Below are 17,317 nucleotides of genomic sequence, written 5' to 3'. Positions count from 1 at the left end.
AAATATTTTCAAAAATTAATTAAAACCCCTGTTCCCCCTCCGGGGCCAACCCGTCGTTCGTGATGAGAGGAGAGTCTCGTATATTGCACCCTGGCCATTCGGTCTGGCAGAGAAAGATTGACTTGACCGTAGCCTCGGGAAGAGAGTGGTGAAAATATACGACCTCTCGCAATATCTTTCACGAGGCAAAAAACGGGGCTGAGCCTTCTGCTGGACGCTGGACATTCGCCAAAAGAGGCCTTTCGCGGAAGGTCATAAAGCACGGTTGAGCACCCCTGTCGGTCGGTTGGCCCCGTGCGTCGATACAATAATTATAAATCATAATCTCGCACCACCACGTAAAAGAGAGGTCGCTAGGCGGTGCCGGAGAAAAAACCCAGCACCCAGCGGCTGTATTTAGGTCCTTTCGGGCATCGTGGTGAAAGGAGCGGGTTGCGATGGAATAGACCAACACAACGAGCGTATCTGGCCTTCAATGGGACGATGGGTGTCGATGATTGTAAATTAGTTCGCCTATCACCGACACCCCACGGCGAGTTCCGCGTATTTGGGATCTTCCCGCACCTGGGACGCCAAGCGGTCATATTTTTTCATTTGCAGTGGCCCGCACCTGTCCGACGAGGCGACCTAATTTATGGCGCATCTTTTTGCGTTATCGTAGCGCTCCTCCTGAGGCAGGTCATTTTTTTTCCTCTCTCTCTCCAACGAAAGGCTCCATAGAGTTGCGCAAACATGGCGGTACGAAACATCAAACAATCGCTGCAAAACTGTTGACGCATCTTCAACATTCAAGCTGAAGAAGACGAAGACGCCGCTCGCCAAACCGGCCAAACTCTGCGGTGCGGTTACTGAGTAACTGTGCAAGTGTTCTGTGTAATTTGAGACGGATTTGAGCTTGAGTCAAATGGGCTCAAAGATCAAAGATTGCACGAAGAGAGGGGGGGGGGGGGAGTGGAAGCAACATGTTTCATCTGCCACTCATCCCCACCCTTTCCAATGGAGCAGATAACATGCTTTCGCGTATGTAATATTTGTTTTGTTGCTGGTGCGCTCCTGCGCGAGTGATGGGCACGAGCCAAAGATGTGTACATTAATCAAACACGAGGGAGCGCATCTGTGCTACGCTACTACTACTACTACTACTACTACTCTTGTCTACTGTCAGCACACTCGGGAGTACGGGAGCTAATGTATTCCATGTGTGTCGTGTCGTCGATGTGCTACAACTAAAACGTCACTGAACCGTGACCACTCCGATGGCTCACACCAGCCAGACATATGCAACGGCTAACGGAATTAGCATCCAAGTCATGTTGGGGGTTTTCTCCCGCCTCCGTTTTCCCTCCCCACAGGGACGAACAATCATCGATGTCTGGCCGGAGAGTGTTGAGCTTGAGGGCATGATCATGATTGCTTGATCAGGTTTAGGCTTTCATATAAGCGCATATAACTTGTTTCCGTTTTGTTCACCTCGAATAATTTACTGTCGTACCGCTGGACGGTGGTGGCTGTGGTGTGCTCATGTAACTGTACCTAGTGCCCCCTGCCGTGCAGCCGTATTGATTATGTTCCAGTGCCCCGAAGGAGTAATGGACGGTGACGGTGGCCTAACTTTATCAAGCAGAGAGCGCTCTGCACCCGAACATGATGTCCTCTCGTTCTATCGCCATTCTAACGTAACACGTTTGGTGTTTTTCCTTCCTCTCTGTACTTTCAGACCTCGGCGAGCTGCACCGGTTTGCCATCGAGAACGGACGGTTGACGGATGAAACTTGATCCACACTAGTTGCACGGACTGGTTCTCGGTGAGCGCACGGTGATGCTGATAACGGGCTGATGGTGTGATTGGAGACGAGACGCTGACGCAAACTGTTCCCCGCCCGGTCAAAGGGAAGCCATAGGAAACGCACGTTGGCCACAATCTACCGACAGCAAAGGCCGCCGGGGATTGGTCTATCGATTGAACTGATCGAAAGCGAAAGGGTGACGACCGAAAACGGGTGGAAAAATCACGTTTTTTGACAGCCGCCCTGGGTTCAGGGAGAGACAAAAAACATTGTCACTACAGCGGACGGACACGGTGTCAACGAACAACGTGTTCGCTTTGGGAGTGTCAGGAACACTGCGCGTTAACACGAAAACATCGCGATAGAACTGGTGATCTTGGCGTCTTGGCTTGTGCGCGGAAGATGATGATTGTCTTCCACGATCGCCAGCGAACCTCCAGGAGCATCGAAGAACGTGCAGCTGCTGATCGGTTGCGGTGGCCCCGCTGTGACAGCGACACACATCACCGTGGTGTCGTGTGAAAAACGGGAATCGAATGACCATAAATCACGAGCCCACCGGGAAGTGAAAAGGCAGAGACAGAAGACAAGAAAACAAACATACAACCAGATAAAACACAAGAGAAAAATCGGCGAAAAAAGCAAACCGGCAAAAAGAGAAAAAGGTGAGAAGGAGAAAAGAGAAACGAAAGCAAAGCGACAACATAAAAAGCAAGAAGTAAAACAACCGGAAAAAGAAAGAGAGGAAGACAGAAAAGACCAACTCATCGTTTAACAGTGTAAGAAAAATACAGATGTAAACGCTTGTCGAGAATAACTGACAAAAGTGGATTTAAAAGCGAAGAAACGCTCGCAGAGGAGTGTAAAGAGTGAAAATCAAAGTGTGATCGAACCGATCGACCATTCTCTTCGGTCGAGGTGGAGATTGGATAGAATTTCCTCATTCTGTTGAGGAATTTACCGGATATCCGGAACCTTCCGGTGCAAGTCAGTGTTTGTTTTGTTAGTTTTACGTATTTCAATCGTGTGTGCGAGTGTTTGTATTAATGTGATTGTGTGTTTTAAAAAGCAATAGAAGCCACAACGTTTAGACCGTGTCTTTGACGTGTTCTTACAAAGTGATTGTGACCGAAGATATCGCTCTCTGATGCAGCCCCCTCTCAATCTCAATCACTAATCTCCGCGCCTCGAGAACCTGCTAGACAAGCGACAAGCCAGCAAAACCCCAAAGGTATGTGTAGCCCACTGGTTTCTGATTCTTATAAATTGATCGTCATCGATCGAACTGTTGGTATCATGAATAACAAGTTCTGTTGCCGTTGTCATTATGCACTGTGGCTCCGGCGATCCGAATCCGGTTCGATGAATGCTGTCGCTTGTTTGCCTTAGCGAGGCCTCGCTACACGCCAAGAACCTGCGCGCGCGCGCGTGTTAAGCGTGAATGAAACTAAATGAGTTATCTTGATCGATGGCCATCGCTGGGCATGTTAACAGGTTTCTTTTTTTTCTCTCTCCACAACCATTGTGGCACGAAATTAAAAGTCTCCCGTTTACTGGGTTGTATTTCCTGTTTCAGCTAATCGACGACTCCACTACCGGGCCACAGTCCACCTTAGGACTCTTAAGGAGCGTAGTGGAGGCTTATGATTGCTTTCGGTTGAAAAAAAAGCGTTCGATCATGATCTGCATTTGAATAATCCAACTCATCGCCCACTGGTTCCGCGGTGGAACGTCTCAATCAGGATGTTTCTCATGCCAGAGAGTCAATTATGAACGTTACTTCCTGCATCTTGTCGATCGATATCTAAATGAATCAAATACATTTTAAGTAACTGTTCTTGTTCGAATGATAGGAGAAGCATTGAGCACTAACAAGATTAACCAGGTTCAATGGGACACCACCGCTCCACATCCGCACTCCGCGTGTGACTAATCGCGTGTCCTCGACGATCGAAGATGCGCAAGTTGCGCACGAGGCATACCGCGCAGGCTAATGTCCCGCGTGGTCCGCGCACCCTGTATGACTGACTCATACACCTCCTCCACCGTACATTGACTCTCCATGCTCCGAGCGCGTGATGTAGAAGAAAGTGTTTTCGAGACTTTTTGCTCCACTAGCTTCGGATCGAAGGGGTTACTGTGTCGCCTTGTGTGCCACGCGGTGGGGGGTGCCCCGTTGGCCGAGGGCCATCAGCGATAAGTTCGGCTGATTCATTATACCTGTGACCCCTCTCCGCGATACGATGTGCGAAAACAACGATGCGCATCGACGGACGCAACCTTCGCCTTCGCCGGGAGTCTCCGATGCGTCACATGCACACGGGCACGGGGACCAAACGGACAAAATGGAGTCCATTCTTCCGTACACCACGCGCGGTCGACGCACCGGGGGTGATGGTGGCGCATCATTCTATCGAGATGCTATCGAGATGCCTCAAGGGGGGAGGGCTAGCGATCGATCTCACAAGGACTTCTGCCACCTCCACAATCCAGAGTGAGGAGAGTGGATTGTCATGTAGGGAAATCGTTGCCAGTTGGGCGGTTTTTTTTTTCGTCTCTCTCTTCGCTGTTCCTGTAACCGGGTGTAACGATCCGGGGCCCTTCACCGGGGCGACCTGGAGCAGTACGCAGCACGCAGGCTACCGGCACTTCAGTTGGTTAGTGCGTGCCGAACAGTGTGGATGGTGATGCGAAGATTCTGGGGGATTTGAAAGTGATATTTAGTGTAAAAAAAAGTGTTTTAAATTTTGTAGAAGGAAGGTATGACCTTTTGCATTCCAGTGTTTGAATTTCGCGCGTTCGCTCGAGCTGCATATCGAGTGCTTGATTAGTGTCGGCGTGCTTTCGATCGTGAAAATTGAAGTGATTTCAGGCGTAAAATCTTATCGATTACCTCCACTGTTGTCGCTCGTCTAGAAGTCTAGACTGGTGCATTTCAGGCATTGCCTTTCCGCCATTTCGTAAGTTGAGATTATTTCAATAAATTTACTCCCCATTCGAGAGGGAGAGAGCGTCTGTGGCTTCGGTCGTGACTAGACACACTTGCTCAGGCCCTCGCTCCTGCGAACGATGTTGTCACACCTGCGGCCGACCGGCGACGTTCTAATGAACTCTTCACGCACGCTCGCACGCACGCACGTCCTCTTGACGTCGTGAGGCGCCCGTTCGACGGCGTCTGTGCATCAGTTGATTGATGTGTGTGCATTTTAATCTAATTTCAAGTTAATAGATAACTGTACTCATCCGTTCCAGCGAGGTTACTGAACTCCCAGTAATCGAGGACTCTTCCGTGAGGATGACACAGCCAGGGGACAGGTTCCTTCCGTCTCGCGTGGTGCACATTACGAAACACTTGGTGGCGATGGCCAGCGGTGCATGGAATAATTTTTCATCCCATCGATTCGATTAGCATGCATGGCGTGTGATCGGTGAATAAGATATTTACACCAGAAATATACATCGCCAGCGGGTACGATCGATAGACGCAACGCACCAGCCGACTGCACTCTTTTAGTTGCATACAGAAAACAAACAAAAAAAAATCAACGGGATGCATTATATTGCCTTCGCATTTCGCACCAGTTCATCTCACGAACCATCACGGCGTACCATCACGGGGTGCTCAGTTAAATATAGATCACAAGATGCAACCGATGGTGCCCTCGGTGTTTTGTTTTTTATTTTGGGTCTTTCCATGGCCTCAGATGGTGCTTATCCGGGTGGTTTTTTGCGTTACAGGAAGTGAATCGAAACGGGAACAGGTGGGCACCAATATGGTGCTCGAACGATTCGTTGCTGCATCTGATGTGTTCTTCCGTTTGCACACATTAGTCCAAGTGATTGGTGATTGGTTTTTTTAGCTCAACTTTAAAACTTCTCCATTTGAAGAAAATAACTCTTCTCTTCTTACTCTTGAAAACTTCCTTTTTAAAATGAACTTTTCCTCAAAAAAAACGTAAGAGAAAAAACCAAAATAAACTCTGGGAAAATGCTTGGTAATTTCCGATCAGAGTTCGACCTAGATAACGAATTTCAAACACTTTCACTAACAAGCACCGAGTGCATAAATCGTTCAAAACATGCACTTCCTACGTACATTTCGTAATGCTACGAAAGTGCACCGTGCTCTCTCACGGTATAACGATCGTAGTTTGATCGCTCGTTAAAAAGTTTTCAAAGTTCCCCCATCACCACACAGGAAGAGTACTTCTCTCTGCGGCCTGCAAGCGGTAGCACCAACCCCCTGGTTTGAGTTATGGTGGTACATTGCAAACTTTACGATGTGTTTGCTGAATAGCCGCACCACGGATGCTGGGAGTTATTATGTTCCACCGACCGACGTTCGCTTTGTGCTCTGCTTTTCCAGTGCGCTCTCCGGATTACGTTGTAAGGCCGTGCGCCAATAGCGACCAAAGGATTAGCGGATCGGCCCCAGTAGCGCCAACCAAAGGGGCCGGGACTGCACTGGGATGATTGCAGTACCGGCTGCCTGCCAGGCAAAACCGTGGATCATTGCTTCAGTTACTGAATTATTGAGAGAACTTTTTTGCCTCCGCCACACACTGGCCACGGGAAGTTGGATTATCGACTCTATCGTGCGCCCGGGATGCTGGCCCCGGAACGGAGTAAAAGCTGAGCCGAGAGACCCATAATTTGATAGTAAATATTTGATCAGGATTTCGATGCTAGGGCGCATCTGACTTCTCGGTTCGATGGCCATGCCCTGTGCTCCTGCCTTCAATCGATGTTTGTCCACTAAGTCGACTGCCAAGAGAGACAGACTGCCATCAAATATTGATGCGGGGAGTTCTGGAAGATCAGACAGGAGTCAGTTAACCGCACGAATTCCTCGGCATTCCTGGACGCATATGTGGTTGAATGGTTTAATGCAATTAGTTTTAACCAAAACCACCCTCCAGAGAAACCGGAGAGAGGCCATGCGCTGTACCTTTTGCCAGCAAATATCGAACAACCAGAAGCCGGTGAATGACGTCTTCAGTGCAGTCATCACCAGCGCCACGGAGCCACGATCCCAACCAACTTGCATTATGCACCGCCAGTGACCGGGTTGAATGGCAATGTTGGCGATGGTTGGTGGCAGCTCACATACAGCGGAAGCAGTCACGCGTCACAGGACCACCTCCCCCCCCACCCCCCACCCCCCGGGGGCCGGGAACAATGAGCAAATTTATCATCCTTCCCTGTTCTGGCTCCTTTTGCAAAGCGCACAAACAAACATATCATAAATAACGAATCTTTGCAGCAGCCCATCATCTCTCTCCTCTCCGGCGCACGCTCTGGTTGGTGCAAAGACAAACGGAGCGACAATTCCGGAATCCGGGACCCTTATCGCGCTTCCTCTACTCTATTTCATTTCATTAATCATACTCCGTTGCCCTCCTTTTGCGTCTTTTCTGCACTCGGTTTTCTGCGCGTTCTGGTTTCTGTGAGCGCCCAGAACACTTGTCATGGTTTGCGGGCACGGTTGCTGGTGCGCTGCGCTGCGTTTTGCTCGATTTGCTCGATCCGCGATTGTGTATTATTGGCCGCCTTTTTTCTCCCATCGTTCTCTACTGCGTTTCGTCTCGTGCAGTTTGATTCGCGGTTACCTCTGGCAAAAAAACCGTGGAAAGGTTTGCGCGCTTGTTAGCTTGGTTCCATTCCCGTTTTCCCATTCTTCAGTTTCGTTCGAAGAAGTTCTTGAAATTGATTTTCTTTCTGCAATTTCTACCTTTTTCTACTTTATTCTCTTCACGTTCGCCGCCAGTTGATGAGCTTCTGGGATCAATTTGCTAGGAGCCAGTTCCAGTACCACAAAATGGGAAGCGCATACTATCTTGCCTCGCCTAGGCCTTGCCTTGCTCATCCAGGGCAATCCTTGGTAGAACTTGTTCCCTTTTTCAATTTGCAATCATCATCGGTAAGCCAATCTCCCCCTCGCAACGGATTGCAGCAGTTTGAATCCACAGCCGCAGAGTGTCTCTCTCTCGAGAGAAGTTGGTGCCATATTTGTGGATGACGAGATTGGTTTCACGGTACAGCTTCCTTCGGTGTGTAACCGGTAAGCCCCGGTACCGACCGCGGTACCGCTGTCCGGAGCGCCTCGAGCCTCAATTATCATTTTCCATTTATGCGCTTTTCATGCGCGGGGCTCAAAGTTTCCCTTTTTTACCCCCACATTCGGTGGCACCGGGCACAATCGAGCATATTTTTGCATCTGTTTTGCACATTTAGTAGCCAGCGTGGAGTGTGGAGCACGCACAGCAGAACTGAACTGACGGCGACGACGCCAACGACGGATGGTGGTCATCTTCGGAAATGGCGAACCATTTGTTATGTCCATATCGGACGGGAAGTCGTTGCAATCGCTTCAATGCTCTGTTCCCGGGTCTACGATGCGCCTCGGCCGACAATCAGTAGCCGCTCCAGCTGTAGGCCGCTCCAATAGGTGTTTGCCGGGAGAGTGAGTGTTCAAGGCACAGAACAGAGCCAGATCGGAAGTTTCTCGAATCTCCTCCGTGGGGAATTCCATTGAGCAGACCCTAGAACACGGTTTCTGATGCCGGGTGAAGGTGGTTCACGGTTTGGAACCCGTTTTGGACCTCATCGTTCTCGGCTCCATCTTCATCAAATACAAACGAACCCAGAACCGAAGCACAGCGTAGGTTATGAGACATGATAAACGGAGTACAAACGACGAAGCACGACAATAATCATTATCGTGGACGAGGGACCGGGAACCATATCCAACCGCATCCCTATCTCTTCGAGCACGGAACTCGACAGAAGGTTCAACAAATAAAGACATACACGAGGCGCATCTTCGGTGTGCAACAACATAATGGATAGATCCAGCCAGCCAGCATCCAGCCGCTCCGCTGGACCTGAGGACCCGGCACTGACATTTTGATTGATTTATGGGCTTCTCCGTGGGATAGCTGATTGATTGACGTGCCATTGCGCTAGGATGCGTCACCAAGGATTCGTTGCGAAACACCAAGCGATAAGCGACGCTCATTAGGTAACTTCATCAGCATCAGGACCGTTTCAATGGCGCTCCGGTCTACCGAGAATTCGGTGCTCAAGATAATGATGAGTGGGTTGGGCCATCTCTCTTATCAAAAAACCGTAACAATCGAAACTGACATCCCACCCCCCTATCAGAGTGGACAGTGGTTGACCCTAGCACCCGAATGGTAGACCGCGCGCACCGCATCTGCTATCGTATAATGAACGAGCAGCTCATATTGTATCAATCGTTTTCTGATTTATCATTCCTCGTGCATCATCATACTACTGTCGTCGTCGTCATCGTCGGCGGTGACCACGACACAGGCGGTTCGGTTTCATAATTCGATGCCATATTGACCGCAGCACCAAAGAGTCTAAAACTGGGACGTGGCCCCATTTTGCCGGCCGGCCGGCCGGCACGGTCCGGATTGTTACAAAATGCAATCGAAAAACATGCAATGCAATGCGGCTTCTGGCTTCCCCTTTCTTGGCGCGAGGGTTGTGTTGACGGTGCACCGGCGCTTCGTGCTGCACCAATTAGCTATGCGCCCGGGACGGTGTGCCCCGCGACCCTCCTCGGAGCGGGCGGCATCGGGGAGAGCCCTGAGAGACAAACATAGAAATGGTCAATGAATTCGGTGTGTTTGGTATGTGAGGTGCAGCGAGAGCGTTTCGAGGGCCTTTTTTTTAAACTTCTTTTGGGGCAAAAATAATCGTTGCTGGCCAGTTGTCACCTTGTCATGTAATTTAAGATTGTTCGTTTTGTTGCATACAGACGGGGAACTGCTGCTGCTACTGCTTCCCGTCACTGTTTTCTGTTTGTGGCCGCGGTGGTAACATATGTTGCCATGCCCAGTATCTGGGTCATATGTAGTGTTGCGGACAGGTGGGCTACTGAATGTGAATTTTTCCATTAAAGGAACCGAACGAAGCTGACAACGCTGTTAATTAATTAATTTAGTAAAAAATATCCAATTTGTCAACTACATTTGGAAACATAATAAGCATTTCGATCGACATTGGAATCGAACCAGATTCCGGGCAACCATTTTGCCGGAACCACTTGTCAGCACAGCTTTAGATTTATCGATTCCAACGAAAATCCACGTGGTTTCTGGGTGAATTATGGCTTTTGGTCTTGGTTTCGAGTGACTTATCTGATCCGAGCGCTGGGCAAAGATCCCGTTGGGATGGCAAGCTAAAAGCTGAAGTCAAAGTACCGCTTTCGCTCACACCTTTCCCCCTCTCGAAAGACGACGCGATAAAAACCATGTTCCTGTGGTGTTTGTTAGCGACCGAAAGCGATGCTCTCATCGGCATGAGGGTCGCAACGCCCGTGACTCTGGATAATCGGTTTGTGGCCGCCCCATTCCTTTCACTTGTTTTTGTGGTGGTTCTGGTGGACGGTTCTTCCCGCCAATAATCCTTCGAAGTAGCAATCGTCACTGAAGCAGTGCCGAGCGGCTGATGGAACCAACAGTGTCTTTAGGGATCTGTGCTAGAGAATGGAATCGGAGGCGGTACCCATTATCGGATCGATCAGATCTTCGATGGCACGCCGGGCTAATGGAGTGGTGCTCCTGCTGCTGGTTGGGATGACAAATATCTTGCCACGCTACTTACGGCAAGAGTGTTGCCGACCGACGGACCGAGAAGTGTGCCTTTTTGTGTGAAGAAGGCTGATCGCATTTGGATGGCAACGGGAACTTGTGGCCACTGGTAACAATTTTACGGAGCCAAACACGGGATGTCCCCTCACAGCTCACGCTAACGAGGGTTCTTAGTGTTCTATGTAGGTGGATGCGGTTTTGGAACTGTCACTTCGACGAGTAACACAAGCGTTTCAGTTTTAGGGAAGCGACAGAATGACGCATTAGTACCGCATTTGAAGAAGGTGTCAGAGTTCAAACTGCTTTGAGTGTTGGCATTTGTTTAGAAGCTCACTTTTTAAAAAATCCCCCTTTTTACAATACTTTAACTTTGTTCAAATTAGTGTGATCGCAGCAATTAAAAACACTTCTTGCCCTAACGCAGCTCTGTCACATCTTCGGCAACTCTCATTGACCTCACTTCCATCCGTTCACAGCTTCCAGACGACTCGGAGCAAAAGGAAATCCACCTTGGCCCTGCACTCGCCGTCTCTGCGTTCTCTGCGATAAATTCTTCCTCCTAACGTCAAACGGCGGGTACACCGGGACCCCGGCGGTACCGTTCTTGAACTTTACGATCTCTCCTCACGCTCTTGCCGAAGTCATTGGCTCAGACCATTAGGCGAGTGGTGGCGTTGACGGTGCTGCTCCTGTGCATCGTTTTGTTGAAGATCGTGCTTAATGTTCTCGTGTGCTCGGGTGGTGTGCTAGCACTCGCGGCTTGAGCACGTTTTTTACCGTTAGCGAAGAGCGGCTTGGTCGTTTTGGGTCACTTCACATGCAGATTCTTGAGCGAGCGTTCGAACTGCGGTTCGATTGGAGTTAGAACCTCTGAACACTGCCACAAGTCCACACGATCCCGATCAGCTAATGGATTCATAAGTGGTTGGTCGCTAATTTGTTGTTGAACAAACAAATGGAACGCCGGCCAGTTTCGTCCAAAAAATCTCATCCCTAAAGGAGATGAAGAGGCTCCTAACCGAGGATAGGGTAGTCATCGAAAGAATGGTTTCAATAATTTGTAGCAACAGCGCAGCAATGTTGTCCAGTCATACGAGTAACGTCATCTTCGCTACAGTTCCGTCGCTTTTGACCATTGGTCAGTTTTCTCGGTCAATGTTTCTCACGCTTGCACAAGTTTCGCGCAAACTCACGTTCTTGCGACGAGGCCCATTCCCTCCCGGGTAGTAGTACCGTAGCGAGGGAGGTGATTCTAGAGGTGGAGGAGTAGAATGTTTTTGTTTTGGTTAGGCGTAAGTGTTTGCGTGTGCCTCCTTCTCCTTCGCATGACACTGCGACATAGTCAGTTTGAAGAGATGCCCTGACTGAAGCCAGAAGAGAGCGAAGAAAAGATGCTGGCGAAACTTGATCCCTTCTCGGTGTGGCATTAAATCTCGTCTCGGTGGAATTTTAATTCCAACTCGTTTGCGTTTGTAACAAAACAGCGAGAGAGAGAGAGAGAGAGAGAGAGAGAGAGAGAGAGAGAGAGAGAGAGAGAGAGCAGGGAACCAGGGACCGATGGTGACCAGTCCAGTCCACTTTGTTTAGCTTCGTTTCCCCCGTGACGTCATATGAAAGGTGACAGCACGCGTTCGGTGACGAGTCAGTTCGTCAGCATGAGTGAGTAGATGGCGGTGCTTAGTTACATGGTCGCTCGCGTTGTACATGTTAACGGCAGATGAACAACGTGTCAATCATGTGCCCTGAGGTGCCTCTGCCTTCGAACGCTTTATGATCGTGGCTATCGCGACATGCGGTGACACGTGGCCAGCGCCGTGGATGGACATGGTTGCTTTCCTTCGCCCCAGAGAGTGATCTCGGGATGATATCCGATGTCACCGAGGTGTTCTGGTGGCGTACGGTCGGATGGACCAGGATCATTCGAGATTGGGAAGTCGAAAGACAGAAGGATGCCTATTTTTAGTGAAATAGTTCAAGCAGCCCGTAGACAAGCGACTATACGGACAGCTGTGTACCGATCAACGGGGGGGTAGGACCGGTGTTTAATTCCGTTTGTTCGAATTAATGCTCGCCCTAGCACGATCGAGGCGTTTGTCGTGCAACATTTAAAAATATGTTGATCTCGCTGTGGCCCCCCGAAATGATCTTCTGACGATGAGGAAATCGACCTTTTTGAAAGCACGTTTATATTGGGCTAATCATCGGGGAACAACAAGCTACTGCCACATAATTGGAGAGACTGTAATTGAGCCGTATTGTAGCCGTGGTTGGGCTAATTGCGTTTTGTGTGAGTACTGATCCCATGATTGATTGATTGATTGATTGATCGTGTTTCGCTCATAAATGTCTCGTGGAAGTGATTGATTACCATCCTCCCGAAAAGAAGGCTACAGTTCAATGGGTTTGAAAACGAAACCCACAGAGGGGAGAGATCGAATCCAGCGGAGCGCGATCACCGGATGATCACTCCACACGCGCGCATGGATTGTTGACCAGTGGCCAGTGCGTAATTAACCTCTAAGTAATCGCTTGACAATTACAGACCGACCGAGATCAGCTCCGTTCGATTTCATTCGCTGCTTCCTATCCAGTGCTCTCACTCGCCAAGGCGTGAAGGCACTTCGTGGGTCCAGAGTGACAGTTTGAAATGTCTTAGTAGCGTGCTAATGAACCGCGTAAACCGAACGCTGGTTGGCTGTTTTCTTTCGAAGCCGAGAATTAGCTAATCATTGCGTCCACCGGGCTGCCACCGAGTGCAGCGTGTACTTAGCAGCGCATTACGCATTAACAGGGCGCGCACTAACAGCAGCCAATCGATCCATCGATCAGTACGTCACGGGCCAGTGGACCCCCCAGTGGTTTCTCCTGCGTTGCAGCATCGATCGTCTTGGCGTAAAGTGGGGACACTTTTGCGTCTGACGGATGATGATGGCAGCTTAGAGGTGAAGAGGATCCTCACTCTCTCGCTCGCTCTCACTCTAGGGCAGTTCCTAAATTTTTCGCGCTTGCGAAAGCCGTTAATGATGCTTGAAGTCTCATCTCGAATGCGAGCGAGAGTGGCAGAGTTATGTGGCCACGTTATGTGCGCGCACCATTAGCGAGAGAGAAGGTCCATCCAGGGCTGATGATCAATTGGTCAACGATTATTAATAACAATTAGCTCAAGACCGTTGACTGGCTCGTGTTGCAAAGTCATGCAAGAATGGCGACGAACCTTCGCGAGTGAGATGGCGTTGCGCATCTTTCAGGGAGCAGCGACTGTACCATCCTCATAGTGATGTGACGAGACCACACCACACTTTCGCCATTCGTATACTCCCAAGAAACGCCAGAAGATGCAAGGGAAGACAGGGTCAAACAGGGTCATCAACGCTGAGGTTATCGTGGTGGAGTGATTTATCCGAGTCGATTTCGAAGTCGGCGCGATTGATTCGATCGATTTCACGTTCGCCATGATCGATCATGTTCGATCATTGACTTTCGGTTCGCAACGGAGGAAACCACGTCAAGGCCGCACCCTAGACGATGCCAATGGCCCCCCGTTGGCTTGGAATATGGATAGTTAGGCCAACCGGAATGCACGGCATCGCGAGATGGATTGATTAGTGTCATTCCTAGATCACGATCGCGCAAAAAACACCAGCTACAGCTTCTCAAGTGCTGTGCTGGAGAGCTTACGGCACACTTGATCTTGATAAGTTCCTTTCCGGGTGTTTCCGGGTGGCGCCAATCACATCACCGGCAGAAACAGTTTCTGCCCATAACGGCAAGTTCCGTCAGTAGCGGCGGCCCGGGTTTTAACTCAATTCGCCACGGTACAGTTATGACGCTCTGGTGGCTTAGGAGAGCTCCCTAATGCTAATGTAGATCGCGACCGGGACCGGGGATTTGGGTGAGATAATGGTCCGTTCACCGGTAGTAACAGCAGTGCTGCAGCACAGCAACAAAAAAACTAAACGTACACGCCGAACGTACACTCCAAATGGCATCAAATGGCGGGGCCGTTAAGGCCACCCAGGCATGCGAGAGATGCTGACATGGAAAGAATGGAAACCGTTGTGGAATTGGAGCAGAATGCAATCTTGACAACGGTCCCCCCCGGGTGGCGCGGCAAATAGCGCAAGCGGAACGATTGCTTGCTACGATGCCAACACCGAGCGAGGCGCAATGTTTTGGAGTCACCTAATCGTCGCTCACTTGCTGGCTGGATCTAATGTTCTGCCATCCGTTCTTAAAACGGGAATTTAAATACTGGCCAAGAACAGAGACTCATCAGTGGGGCCGCTTTCCGTTTTAATAACTCCAGATAACATCCCGGTGGAAGATTCTGGGGCTCATCAAAAGCAAGTCTAATCCTTCCTTCCAGATCTTTAATGCCAGATTGAGTTATACACCTTCTAGAGCAGCTGTAGCTCCCGTCAAAAAGCGACACACTTTCTGTGCCGGTGGGGCATAAATACTGAAACCACCACCGCCGTTTTGTGGTGTCTCTAACGACTCCAAACGACACATTATATTTCGCGTTGTTTTATGTGCGCTCCATAAATTTACGCGCGCGCGCTCGCGCTCGCTCCCCATTGGTGTGGTCGAAAAGAAAGTTTTTCGTTATAAATAAATTCTGCTCATAATGGCCTTTTGCTCACTGACTCGCCGGGCAGAGACAGTTCAGTTCTCGTTCTGTCCGCGTCACGTGAGCTCATGTATTGCAACTGCATCCCCGTCAGCGAGGGATGGACGGCTGGAAGACAAGCGTGGAAGTGAAGCGCTGAGTGAAAAAAAAGCGTTGCATTGCGATCGTGGTGGGGTTGGTGGGGTGCAACGTCAGCAGCCGGATCTTTCCGCTTCTTTTTGTTTAATCTTGTGCTTCACGGTCTCTCCCATAGAATGGCTGGCTGGAGGTGGTCCGGGTCTAGGGCCTAGGGTTGCACTCGCGGAAGTATCGAATTGCAGCACCCTCCCCGGGTGAGGTTAAGCGGTTGACAACCTACCTTCGCTGGGCGTGTGTTTTATGAGTTCAAATGCACACTCGCTTGGTGCGTGTTTATGTGAAATCCGAGCGATCGCGCCCCCGGGCTGACTGGCTGGTTTCGGAACGTTTTTGGAGAGAAACCCATTTCCGGAAGATGGATGACGCCGCTCACACTGTATGTGTGTTCGTGTGTGTCACTTTTACGACCACGTGGACGGCCACACGCCGTTGGTGCATCTTCCTATGCCAAGTGTCCGATTTCTTGAGGGCGACATGAAAGGAACATTTTGCCGATTTTACGAGTTGGCCTTGGTTGGCAGTGGCGTGCATTGGTATCTGACCCTCAACCTTGCCGGAGAAAGCAAGAAATGTCGCACGATACGATTTACGATAACGATTCTGTGACGGTTCGCGAGAGTTCGCGAAAATGCTGCCTGGGCGTGAGCGCGACTTGGTAAACCATGAAAATGATCTCACAGAACGTAACCACAGTCGAGCGACCTGAACGACATACAGTGAGAGAGTTTAGTGTGCAAATCCGTTCCCATCTGCCTTTAATTAAGCTTTTTACATGTTCCCTTTATTCTTCTCTCGCTACTTCACAGATCATAATTGCTCCTCTGTCGCGTTTCGGGTCGGTTCGGCGGGAGTATGTTTTAACGTGTAAATGACTCCCATGCAAAGAAGGTAAGTAAACTTTTCGCTCTTCTACGCAGGCAAAAAAAAACACGAGCAACAAATGATGTGGGTCGTTGAACGACCCTTGACTTCATTTTCTGCAGCTCGTCCAGACACCAGTGCTTTTTTTTTTTGCTAGACCCTCGACAGACGACAGTTTGGCACTTTGCATGTGCTTCACGCAGCCGAACACGTTAGCATAAAGCTGTCGTGTTTTTTGGACAACATGTTTAATTTAGAGCATTTAAAAAAAGTGTATAATGAGGTGATCGCCAGGGCAGCAGAAAGCGCTAGACATAATCATGCAGAACAATGATCGATTGTTGTTTTCCGTGATTTTTTTCAGTGTTTTTTCCTGAACTTCCCTCCGTTGCATTGATTCTAGGATTGGGAAATGTAACACAAAATCACCCAGAAATTGTTCACTTCACAACAGCTTCAAGTTTGAAAAAAACATTCCAACCGATCCACCGCACTGAACTGCAATGCTTCTGTTACATTTACCCCCGGGTTTTTTTCTTTGCTGCGCGTTTACCAAATATTTGGGCAGCAACAAAAAATTCATTCATTGCCCAGCCTATAACCTGGCTGGCCTGGCGCACTGGTGCGTTCTCTTGAATCCCATCGGTGCGTCAGGTGTAACCACGACTATCAGGTTTCTGGTGGCGCGATCATTCCTGTTTGCTGCTTCCGCAGACACCAAGAGCCCAGCCGCATTGCGAAACGCATGACATACGCAGATAATTTTTCGGGCATTCTGGGTGCTTTAGTGGCCCCTTTGGGAGGCGGGGACAGTCCAACGCGGCGGTGGCGGCAACAACGTTTTGTCGTGAAAATTGCGCCAACCATCAGCGTGATGATGATGGGTCATTATAATTTAGTCACTTTATGGCCGTTTTGGGGAGGCTTTGGATGAAAATGGCGGTGCTGTTGGTCAACAAATGGTTGCTTTGCACCATGTCACCATGAAATGATCCAAGTGGCCATCGCTGGCGTTGGTTCTGTGGCGCTTTTTTAACCTTCTCACTCGGAATCATTTGCGGGCTCCAATTCCAACAACAGCTGGACAAATTTAACATTTTTATCATTTGGATTTGGCTTCTGGTTTTTTCGCTGTTTCGACATGCTTCGATTCGCTCCAATAAAACGTCAATCACATGCTTCCATCCTCTTCATCGCTGCCCTTCACTAAGCGGACGCGCTAGAGACAAAACACCAGAAGCTACGAAGTCTCCCGGCCCTAGACAGGCCCTTCTAATATT

The 17,317-nt window shown here is 49.6% G+C and overlaps 1 protein-coding gene across 2 annotated transcripts in view; it reads left to right on the top strand.

The window, feature by feature from the left end:
* LOC126575748 (mucin-12-like) overlaps window positions 1-17,317 on the top strand; it is a 63,745-nt gene that overhangs the window by 10,409 nt on the left and 36,019 nt on the right. Inside the window, exons 2-3 of one of the 2 annotated variants that reach the window (XM_050236602.1) lie at window positions 1,718-3,018; window positions 15,983-16,064. In XM_050236602.1, the coding sequence (XP_050092559.1) occupies window positions 16,045-16,064 (20 nt within the window). In that variant the 5' untranslated portion in view covers window positions 1,718-3,018; window positions 15,983-16,044. Of the gene's footprint in view, window positions 1-1,717; window positions 3,019-4,462; window positions 4,548-15,982; window positions 16,065-17,317 lie in introns of those variants that run through there. The other variant, XM_050236603.1, reaches the window with a different exon arrangement.

This window comes from Anopheles aquasalis, chromosome 3 (genome assembly GCF_943734665.1).
Source record: "Anopheles aquasalis chromosome 3, idAnoAquaMG_Q_19, whole genome shotgun sequence".
In the NCBI taxonomy this organism is placed as follows: Eukaryota; Metazoa; Arthropoda; class Insecta; order Diptera; family Culicidae; genus Anopheles; species Anopheles aquasalis.
This window is presented reverse-complemented; position numbering and strand designations above follow the sequence as displayed.